This window comes from Lucilia cuprina, chromosome 2 (genome assembly GCF_022045245.1).
Source record: "Lucilia cuprina isolate Lc7/37 chromosome 2, ASM2204524v1, whole genome shotgun sequence".
In the NCBI taxonomy this organism is placed as follows: Eukaryota; Metazoa; Arthropoda; class Insecta; order Diptera; family Calliphoridae; genus Lucilia; species Lucilia cuprina.
This window is the reverse complement of record NC_060950.1, coordinates 57,089,513-57,101,651: the sequence shown is the minus strand read 5'-3', so window position 1 is coordinate 57,101,651 and position 12,139 is coordinate 57,089,513. Positions and strand designations below refer to the sequence as shown.

The 12,139-nt window shown below is 32.5% G+C and overlaps 1 protein-coding gene across 1 annotated transcript in view; it reads right to left on the bottom strand.

Annotated features, from left to right (window-relative positions):
* LOC111683918 (semaphorin-1A) overlaps positions 1-12,139 on the bottom strand; it is a 219,385-nt gene that overhangs the window by 68,232 nt on the left and 139,014 nt on the right. The window contains exons 14-17 of the mRNA XM_046945190.1: positions 8,714-8,845; positions 5,245-5,452; positions 2,938-3,184; positions 2,795-2,848 (exon numbers count right to left, since the gene is read on the bottom strand). Coding sequence (XP_046801146.1) covers positions 2,795-2,848; positions 2,938-3,184; positions 5,245-5,452; positions 8,714-8,845 — 641 coding nt within the window. The remainder of the gene's footprint in view (positions 1-2,794; positions 2,849-2,937; positions 3,185-5,244; positions 5,453-8,713; positions 8,846-12,139) is intronic.

Genomic DNA, 12,139 nt, shown 5'->3' with positions numbered 1-12,139 from the left:
GTCTAGTCTTGACTTGAAAAGTAAGACAGCCCTCGCGACTTCTCAACAGGTTAGATCATCGAAAAGCTGTACATCTGTATTGAAATAATATTACAAGGAGGGCTCTTGAGCTCGTCTAATAGATTGTACAGCAACTTAGTTTTACAATCATAATTAGTTACACTAGACGATAGACTAGTGGCTAAAGGCAAAATTAATAGAGTAGTTTACGAACTAGCCAAAATACAATATCGTAGACAAGTCAATAGAATTAAAGCCATAGACCAGAAAGAAAGAGGGATTGACCAATAGAATAGTGATTAAATTGAATGAAGGCAATTGTGACTGAGTCGAAATGTTTTTATCCTGCAGAAATCTCAGATGTAGCAGATCAAGACGAATATGCAGTTCAGCAATAAAAGGAGGAACATCTACTTCAGCAAATACCATATACGAAGACTAAGAGTCCTACTCATCACAGACCCCATCGCATTGGAGTTCTATAAGGTTAAAGATCGCTTTCAAAGGACACACAGATGGCCATTTTCGTACTCGGTTCCGTCAGTCTATGTATAAGTACTTTGTTTAAGAACTAAAGCTATTTTGACGATTGCGAATAACTGAGATGGGAAAAACATAATTCATAACAACCTTGCAAATTTAATAGTCTTTGTTTCCCAACAGCATCTAGAGGCGTAATCCTTACTAAGGGCTTACTTACAGAAAACACACTGACAAGGAATGGAAATTCAATTGTGTCAGATACCGTTTAACTTTCATTATTGAAACAGGCAAACTTCTAATTTATCCGATATATTCATTGAGAAAAACTTTTTATTATATCTAAACAAGGGCGAGGTGGTCCATATCTTATTGCAACCCATTCCCAATGCTTAGTTTTAGGTCACACCTCTGCGAGGTATCTGCAACAGCATACGAAATTTAGATATCTACGTATATCAGTCTTTTAATCATTCTCCCCGAATTTTGAGTCTAAACTACAACCACCTGAAGGGACATCTTCTATAACCTTTAATCAATATTGTCATCCTAAAATTTTTAGTTTAAACAAAAGCCACGTAAAGAAACGTCTCCAATTATAGGTACATGTCAAAATCTGATACCCTATCGGCGGTCAGTTTTCGTGCTTCCAGACAAGGTTTGTTGTCTGGCTTGATCCGAAGTCAAATGATATTAAGATCCCAGAAGATTAGAGGCAGTAGTAGGAACTATTTTTCTTCGAAGACGGAGAAGATTAATTAAGGCAACATGACCCGGGGACAAACAGATCCTTGAGTAAGGTCAAAATCCTACTGATTAGTTCCATACTTTACAAGATCTCTAGCGATGGCATTTATATGGGAGGAGAACCGTGGTCCATCTGAGTTAAATGATAATATTTCTGGTCACAAAGCCCGCATGCAAATTGCTAGCATGTAGTAATAGAAGCTCAGTACACCAACTAATGTTAGCTGTTTTTTCAATAGGAGGTTTATAGAGCTCAATCCCTGTTATTTTAGTTTAATCATACGATTTAAAGCTAAAGGAGCTAGCAAATTCGGATATGGAGGCCAACTGCGGAACACCGTTAAATGTATGCAAGATAACTCTGAAACAAGATGGAATAATGATCTAACTTGAGCTATAATCAAAAAGCTGGATGAAGAATGATCAGAATATATTCGAAAATTAACTCGTTCTCGTTTATGTTAAAAGAATAATGATCTAACTTGTGCTATAATCAAAAATCTAGGTTAAGAATGATCGTAATATATTCTGAAATTAACTCGTTCTCGTTTATGTTGAAAAAAGTATATTATCCCATAATGACTTCGATCGAAATTTGACAAATAAGAAGATGAAACATTTGACTTCTATGTATGTTCATATTTACTATAAATTCTAAGACGATTTGCCCGAACTATAAAGAATAAGGCTGTATAGACAGGTATTACAATAGGCTTGAAAATATTAACCCCTGATTGCACAAAAATGGCCTCCCTTTAACTCTTCTTCAGTTTTCTATTCCCACATCTTCCACTTTACTTATCACTGATATGACTTAGTCCTAGGGTTCTATAAATCGACTTTCGAATACTCGAACAATCGACTTTTTGTCGAAAAAAGTCAAAAAGTCGAAGTCGACTATTTTGTCCCAAAAAAAGTCGATAACTCGACTAATGTCTGTGAAAAAGTCGAAAAGTCGACTTTGTTAATAAAAGTCGAAAAAATTCGAAAAAAGTCGAAAAGACGACTTTTCGTTTCAACTATAAAACCCTTCTTAGTCCATTCTGCTTCATATCTTTTTACTTACAACTGAAGGGTCCACGTGTTCTATAAATGCAGTCTGAATAAATCGCAATCTCAATATTTATATGTAGAAATGCTTTTAAGAAGAGGATTCAAAGATAATCTTTCCATAAATAAGAATTTATCGGAAATCATTCTATTGTTTATAAATGATCAAAATCTATAGTTTTTTTAAAACACTTAACATGCCATTTGTGAAATATTTAGACACCTATAACTATAGACATTTAACACTTAGTTTATCATACAATTATTTCTAAAGTAATTAAGAAAAATAAAATAATTCTTAAAAAAATTAAAATTATATAATTAAACTACACATTTAAACTACACAATTAAAACAAAAAATACACCAATCGACGACTGTGATCAAGCTAATATGTTAAAACAAAATCATAGAAAACATAAAAACATATTTACACAATTTATAAAACATCAATAATGTTATAATAATGTTCGATAGAAAAGTAAAAAAAAAATAAAACTGAAAAATTACAAAACTCACCTTCTTGACACTGCGAGTGGTGGAAAAGCCATCACCACGACGATAATTATCACCCTAAAATGAAATTTGTTAGAAATGAAACAGTTAAATTATCAAAAAATATATATGAATAAATTTATATTAAAGAGATTTGCCAAACTTACCATAACTTGATGAGATCTTAAAGTACCGAAATTATCGCGACAACGATATGTTTGTTGTGTATTATAGCCATCGGGCTGAAATTGGAAGAATGTTTCGGAATTGGGTGCACCATGATGTTGCATGGGTTTACGTAAAGTACTCTTTGGTGAATGCATTTTATTTTGACTTGGTGGTTGAGGTAATAATACCGGTTCAGCATAGGTTACCTCTTCAACTTGAGGTAATAATTTGGGTTCAGCTTGAATTCTAGAATAATGAATGAAAATTAAAAATAACACATCATGTTAAAGAAATATCGTAAAGAGAATGAAAAATTAGGGACAAATGTTGCACTAGGTTATTGAATCTATGTTCCAGTCTTTGACTTTGACAACACAGACTGGTTTAGACTAGTCGGTAACACTTTTATATGGAATATTTTATAGAAAATTCTTAGGATTCTTCTTGTATTGGCCAATCTATGGACAAGTCTTTGGACTAGGCTCCTGCATTATAAATGAACTAAGATATAGTCTATTCAATGGACTAGCATATTGACAATTATATAGACTAGTCTATGAACTTGTATATAAAGTAATATATGGGCTAGTATATTGACTAGTTGTAGGTAGGACTAGGTGTAGTATACTTGTCTATGGGCTTGTATATATATTTTATGGACTAGCATATAGACTAGTCTATGAACTTTTTAATGGACTATTCAATGCACATTTTAGTCTTGTCCATAGACTATAGAGTTTGTCTAATGTATTGACTAACCTTGTAGATGAACTATTCTATGTACAAAACTAGAATATGAACCAACTTTTTTATTGATTACGAAGTTTGACTGGCGTATATACTTTTCTAGAGACAAGTCTACTGACCAGCATGTGGACTGGTGTTTTGGTGAGTTTTTGGGCTAGTCTTTTGACTATAGCGTTTAACTGCTCTAAATACTACTATATTGACTAATCGCTGTACTATTATATAGACTGGTCTAGGAACTATATTATGAACTAGTTTATAAACTATGCTGTGGGCTATTCTATGTACAAGACTAGTTTGCCAAGCACATTAACTATTGTATGGACTCGTATATAGACTATTCTGTACACTAGTCTATAGGCTATTGCCTGGTCTAGGGACTATATAATGAACTAGTTTATAAACTATGCTATGGGCTATTCTATGTACAAGACTATAATATGAACGAACTAGTTAATTAATTTCGGAGATTGTCAAGTATATTAAAACTATTGTATGGGCTGGTATATGGACTATTCTGTATACTAGTCTATAGGCTATTGTGTGGATTAGTCTACGGGCTATTTCATGTAAAAGTCTACAAACTTGTCTATGGACTAGTGTATAGACTTTTCTAGAGACAAGTCTACTGACCAGCATGTGGACTAGTCTATTAGTGAGTTTTTGGCCTAGTCTATTAACTATGGCCTATAACTGGTCTAAATACTAATCGATGTCCTATTATATAGTCTGGTCTAAGGACTATACTATGGACTAGTTATGAACTATGCTATGGGCTATTATATGGACAAGACTAGAATATGAAGAAACTAGTTTATTGGTTACGAAATTTGTCTAGTGTATTGCTAGTGTATGGACTCGTATATGGACTATTCTGTACACTAGACAATAGGCTATTGAATGTATTAGTCTACTACTGAACTAGTCTATAGACTAGTTACTAGTGTATAGACTTTTCTACAGACAAGTCTACGGACCAGCATGTGGACTAGTCTATTGGAGAGTTTATGGGCTAGTCTATTGAATATGACCTTTTACTGGTCTAAATACTACTATATTGACTAAACGATGTACTATTATATGAACTGGTCTAGGGACTATACTATGAACTAGTTTATAAAGTATGCTATGAGCTATTTTATGCTCAAACTAGTTTATTGCTTACGAAGTTTTTTTAGTGTATTGACCAGTGTATGGACTTGTATATTGACTATTGTATGGGATATTGTATGGATTAGATTATAGGCTATTCTCTGGACTGTTGCAAGGGCTATACTAATTACTAATCTAGGGGCTATGATATAGATTTAGAATGCCCTATGTACTGACTGATCTGTGAATAAGTGTGTGGATCAGCCTATAGGGTATTCTTTGAACTATCCTATTGAATATAACACGAATCAGATAATTGACTGGTTTACAGGAAATTCAATGGGCTAGTCTATGGATTAATTCATTAGCTATTCTCTGAACTAGTCTATAGGTCTATACTATGTACTAGTCCATAAACTGTTTATGAACTAGTATATATGTAGAAGATCTTATTTTATTTCACTTACCTATTAACATTTTGCCGTTGTTCAAAGTATTCATATTCCGTATCGGGATAGGGTAAATTATCATCCTCATCCTTATGACAACGACGACCACAAAAGTAGCCGGTAAAGAAACCAACTAATAGCGAGAATATGGAACCCGCCAAAACAGCCATCACTAAGGTTTCAACAGTATATTGAGCATTGATTATATCTGGAGAAATTTGTGGACCTTTTTTTGATTAGTTTCAAAAAGCGCATAGTTTTGGTTTTTCAATATTGTTTTGTTTTTTGAACAGTGTATTTTCAATTTGTATTGTTGTTTTTGTTTTCCATATTTTGTGGTAATGAATGTATGGGTGTGTGTTTGTGTGATAAGGTAAATATATAGAGTTATAGGTGAGTATTTTTAGCCAATCGGTGTGTTTGTTATTTGTAAACATCATAACGGTTTTCATTGCAAATATATTTTGTGAGAGCAAGAGAGTAAATGTAGACATCGAACAGCAACAACAACAACAACATCAATTAAACATCAAAAACATTGATATAAAAATTCCAATCAAAGTAAATGTGTTGCATGTGTTTGTAGGTTGGAAGGAATATGTATGTAAGTGTATACGTTTGGTTTGCAGGATTGTATATATTTTTTTTTTTGGTTTTTTGTAACAACATTTATTATAGTTAAAAGTTTTATAACAACATGTAAAAAAGATCCAAAATTGTATAAAAAAAGAACAAAGAGAACAAATATAAAAAAGAACTTGATTAAAATTTCAACGTAAATTATATTTTTTTCGATTTTTGTTCAAAATTATTTTCTTTTATAAAATTTGTTGCTAAAAATTAAATTTAAAATAACAACTAATAAATAAATGGAAAATAAATTAGTAATTTGCAAAATAATTTTTTTTAATTAAAAAATGCAACCCTGTGTTATTAATCTAAAGTTAAACATCTCTGTTAATAAGAACAGACATGTTATTAATTGAATTCATTAAAAGAGGGTGACATTAAAGCAGTTGTTTGTTAATTCATTATGTTAAAACATAAACATATGAAATGAAAAACTTAAATATTATCATAATTAAATGCATTTTAATTAAGTTGTTACATGCTGATTAGTTTTTAGAGGACCTTTTAAGACTAACTTCTAAGAATGACAACGTTCGTTGGAACAGCCTATCTGTCCTATTCATTAAGAGTGTTTTATGGCTGTCTTTTTGATGGTTTCATTGAGGCCTAATATATACTTCCTATGAATAGGTCGGCTAGATTAAGAATCTCTCCGTGTACTTATAAAGTATTTTTAAGGTAAAGTCAAGTTAGTTATTTGAAAACCATCAGCTTAATAAATCCCAAAGATAAGGTCTTAGTAATGCGGAAGAGGAAGCTAGAAGCTGAGATAAGAAATTCACCGTTATCTTCCACCAAATCTACAAGAACGGTAATATAGAAGATATGTCCAACAATAAAATGGTGGAATCAACACATAGAGAGCATTGCGAGCGAGTTTTGTGGACCATAATGGTCAGAATGTTAACATCAGACCAATGTCACAACACCCTGAGGAACTTGGAAAAAAGTATCCCTTCTCACTAAACTGGAACTAGCAAACTGGAAATAGTCATCTTAAGCAGCGAGTTTTGTGGGTCATGATGATCAGAATGTTAACATGACGCCATTCTGGTCAGGATTTTAATATCAGACTAATATCTAAACACCTTGAGAAACTTGAAGAAATGTAGCCCTTCTAACTTAACTGGAACTACCAAAAAAGAAGAACCATCTTTAGCAGAGAGTTTTGTGAGTCATTATGTCAATATCATACCAATGCCTGAACACTCTAAGGAACTTGGAGAAAAGTATCTCTTCTCACTAAATTGGAACTAGCAAAGAATATCATAGTAACGAGCTTTATGGATCATGTAAGTTAAAATCAGACCAGAGTCCAACTACGCTTCGAAATTTAGAGTGAACTCCCTAAAATAATACCAATTGGCACAGTTGTCACTACTTTCCGGTATCTTTAGCCACTACCGGTACCATTAAGAAGTAAAATACTAAACGCGAGGAGTTCCTTTTGATTTTCTAATCACAATTCTCATCATTGCTCTTTTAAGAATCAAGACATTGTCTTTTTTTCAAAAGTTCAATTGTGGATCTTTTGCTAAGCGAGATTTGAAAAGTTAAGCTTTTGAGAATTGGAGCTTTATGACTGCAACTGTGTATATTTAAAGAGTTTAATTGTGGCTACTTAGACAGTCAAATGGTGGGCCATTTTGTAGTCTAATCAAAGTTCGTTTAGCAGACCCATTCTTTTAATAGTCAATTCGTGATTCGTTCAAGCATTATTCCTTTAACAGTTCTATCGATCAATCGTGATCAACAGTGATGTTTTTACTGCCCGATTGTGGTTCTTTTAACATCCCAATCTAGTGTAATTTTGCAGCGTAATCGTGTACTTTTTTGAGAGTACAATCGTGTACTCTTTTGAGAGTGCAATTGTGATTCTTCTTAAATTTTTATTGTGGTTCCTTTGTTTTTTGCACTTTTCAATTGGGTCCTTGTTGGTCCAATTAAATTTCTTCTCGGTGTCTAATCGCGAATCATTTCACAGTTCCAATCGTTTTTCTTTAATGATTCCAACCGTTATTACTTCAATCGCAATTGTTTTAACAGTCCTATCATAGTTTTGTTAAAAGTCAAATCCTGATTCTTTTAACAGCCCAATCGAGGTTGAATTAGTCCAGTTGCGATTACTTTAGTGCTTTAATTATGATTACTTTTACAGTTTAATCAAAGTCCTTTGAACAGCTAGATTCTGCTTCGTTTAGCAGTCTAAAATGGTGGATCTCCTAACAGTCCTATCGTGTTTTTTTTTTAATACTTTGATCCTTGTACTTTACTAGATCAATCGTTATTCCCTTAACAGTGTTACTTTCGCTAACATAACATAGTTCAATCGTGAATCATTTAACAGTCCAATCGTGCTTCTTTGGTAGATACTTTTGATTTCTATTAACCCTCAGTCATGCGCCAGATATTTTACGAATTTAACTGTGATTTTAATATATTTCTAATTTGGTTAGGGGTTTGAGTCTCCAGGTACCCTCTACAAATATTGTTAGATATCGTAATATTGTTACTAAAATGGCGTATTTTTCATATAAATGTACTGAAATACATAGTGTATCTCGCCAGATACATGCGCTACGTACGTGACTATCGGAACATGTGCATGTCGGAGGGTAAATAGTAGTGGTTATTCTACTTGTAGTTCCTTTTTATTTATATTAGTATTTGTGTGTCATTTCATGCAAAATTAAATATATGAAAAAAATCATCAAATTTTACACAAAAAGCCATGCAAGAACAAAAAGAAAACAACAACAATAACAAATTTACAACATAAATTTTATTTTTTCAATTATAAAAAAAAAACACTGAACAAAAGCCATGACCATATTAAGAATACAACGTTTTACATTACCTTCAAAGTTTTTATCTTGCATTATATTGATCATTTCCTGATCTTTACTTTGACGTCTTTGATCCAAAAGACCCATATCATCACGATAGCCTTTTTGTTCGCCAACATTGGCATCTTTGGAATTGATTTTACCTTTAAGGGATGAGAAAAATTGTAAACAAATTATTAAGAATATTTTAAAAGTAATATAAGTATAAGAATTAACTATTTGAAATTTTTCTCAACTGGACCTGTGAACTGCTATAAGTAGCCATTATAACTATATAAATGATTCTCATATGTACTATATATTACCATAAAATATTAAATGTTTTGAATTGCCTTTAAGGCTTATAATAGATCGGTTTTTTAGTTTTTTTTTCGGAAAATCTTATGAACTTTAATTTGAACTCTCTCAAATATACAAGTATACATATACTTTTGAAATATGTATGCGTAACATTATTTTTATGTATGTGTGTAAGCTAGCGTGTGAGTGTGTGTAACAATATATGGACCATAAAAGTACCAGATTCCAACAGCAACAACAACAATAAAAAAAAATTGAATTACATTAATATTATAAAATCTCGTTTAAAAAGTATAAAACAAAACAACAGCAGCAACAAAAAAAATGTTGTTTGTTTTTTGCACTCAACAATAAAATAAATAAAAATGTTGGTACAACAACGCTTCGTTGGTTGGTTGGTTGTTTTAATATACAATTTTACAGCATGCGATGATAATGTTGTTGCTGTTACCGTATATCACACAGACAGCTATAACAGCCGCTGTAGAAGCATCACCATCATCAGCAACAACGGCAACAGCAACAGCAGCAGCAAAACAAATTGCAATTTTCACTTTTGGCAATAATCCAAATCTCCAATTACACATGAAATTTTTATTACAACAATGTTACAAAAAAAAAACAAAGTACGTAAATGTATAAAGAAGGGTCACAATAAAGGCAACAACTACAACAACAACAAAACAATAACATCATCAACAACAACATCAACAACAATAACAGCAATAAGACATGATTGCAATTTACCATAATTCTTTTGAATTTTTTTTATTCTGTGTTCTTTGTTGGCTGTTGATGTTGCCGATGATGGTTGTGATGATACCACGTGCTCTACAGTGGATTGTCGAAATGATGAATGTTTTTATTTTATTTTTTTTATTGCGGACCAACATAATTGAACAAATCATTATTCCTTTGGGATTAAGAGGAATACAAAAGCAAAGAAATTTATTTAATTAAGGACTTTTGAGGCTAAAGAAACTGGATGTTATGTAAAATACAAGTAATGAATATAAAAAATTCTATATTTAAGTCGGAATAAATTATAATTCTGAAACGAAATATAGATATTGTAATTCTGCTAACAATACGAAGAGCTATAAGTATTTGGGTCATTCAGTAGTCATTCCTTTTTTTTGTTTCAATATAGATTCTTTTACCGGACCTATCATAGTCCCTTTAATACTGTAACTTAAATACTGATTCTACACGGTTTTCATAAGAGTTTAATCTTCATTCTTTTAGTAACGCAACACTAACCCATTTAAAGATCTAATTCAGGGTTCTTGTAATAAGTAGCAGCTTCAAGAGCAATATCCTCAGATTCTTTCTTCAAAAGGATAAAAATAGGTGAAATAATTTAAACACATGTAAAGGGGCTAAGTTATTAAGGAAGGAGGACCTTCAATGAGAAACGCATAAGACACCTTATAAACCGATATAGGCGGGATATATAGAAGTTGATAGCAGTAATAACAGGACACTGGGTAATAGGTAGACATGCAAGTCGGCTTGTTCACTCTTTCAATGATCACTGTCGCAGTTGCAAAGACAAGGAAAAGGAAGAACCGGTGTTCCATTTCCTCTGTGAATGCCCTGCTTTGGCCGTTAAGGAAGCGGTTTCTTCCTTGGCAATTACTTCATATCTAATCTTGGTGAGATATCGGAGTCTAAGTTAATGATATCCTCAGATTTCTCACAGCAATATGCTGGATCTAAAACTATACAAACTACATCTGACGAGTGGTATAGTCCGGTCAAAACCGAGTCTATTCGATTCTATCTGACAGTTTGTGTGTAGTGAACTAACATGTGAACCAACCAACCAAAGTGGTGGTTTTGAGCCTCTTTAGTTATATTTTAACCAACGTAGTCGTATATCTTCCGACTGGTCAATTGTGCTCTTTTGACTAACGTAATCGCGTATCATCAGACTATCAAATTGTAGAATCTTCAGTTCAGTTTCCTTTAACTGTCAAGTCTGGCTTCATTATAAAGGCAAATATTGTTCTTTCAATAATCCTAGATCCCTTAAGATTTTAATGGTGCTTCATGTTTCAGTTCCCCGGCTGGCTATTTAAATGACCAATCGTGGTTCCTTAAACAATTCACTCTAACTGCAGTTATTTTAACAGTTTATACGTAACTTTTCCGACATTTTAGATCGTGGTTCTTAAAACAGTGTAATCACTATTATTTCAACATCCCAATCCTTGCTGCTATTTCAAAGGTCACTTTCGTGTTTGTAAGTCCAAACCCGTTTCTTTTAACTGCCCAACCATAGTTCTTTTGAAAGTACAATCGTGATTCATTTAACAGTCCAACTGTTGTTCTTTTGAATGTTAAGTTCTAATTCGTTTAACAATCTTTACACAATCGTTGTCCTTCGTATTTATTGCAAAAGTCCAATCGTAGTTCTTTCGATGGACCAATCGCGATTCATTTAACAATCTAATAGTATTCTCTTTTTTTAATGTTCAGTCATGGTTTAGTTATAAGTTCAATCTTAGTTCCGTTAGTAATCAAATAGCGTTTCATTTAACAGTTCTCCTTAGTTGTTCCGACATTAAGATGGTGATTCTTGAAACAATTCAGATACTTTTGACAATACAATTGTGCTTCTCTCAACAGTCCAATAAAGCTTAGTTTCACACGATGTAATAGCATTAACAGTACATTTACCGTTATTGTGACAAACCAATAGTGGAATATTTTACAGTTTAACGATAACCACAGTTTCTCTTAGAGACCAAACTGTGGTTCTTTTAACTGCTCAATCGTGATTACATTTGTAGCCCAATCATTCTTCTTTTGATAGTCTGAAAGTCGTTCTTCTGAGAAATCTAATCGAATGTATTTTAACCGTTTAATTACGGTTTCTCTAATAGTTCAATTGTCGTTATTTTAGTGATCTTTGAACAGTTCAATTGTAGTTCATTCAACATCCTAATCTGATATCCTTCAGTAGCCTAATCGCGTTTCTTTTAACAGACCAATAGTCTTTCTTTAGAAAGTCCAATAGAAATTCTTTTAAAAGTTTATTAGTAGTTCTTTTTTAGCAGCTTAATCAAGGTTAATTTAAACCGTAGCACTGTGTTTTTCGACTATACAACCGTGGTTCCTTTAGTAGTCCAATT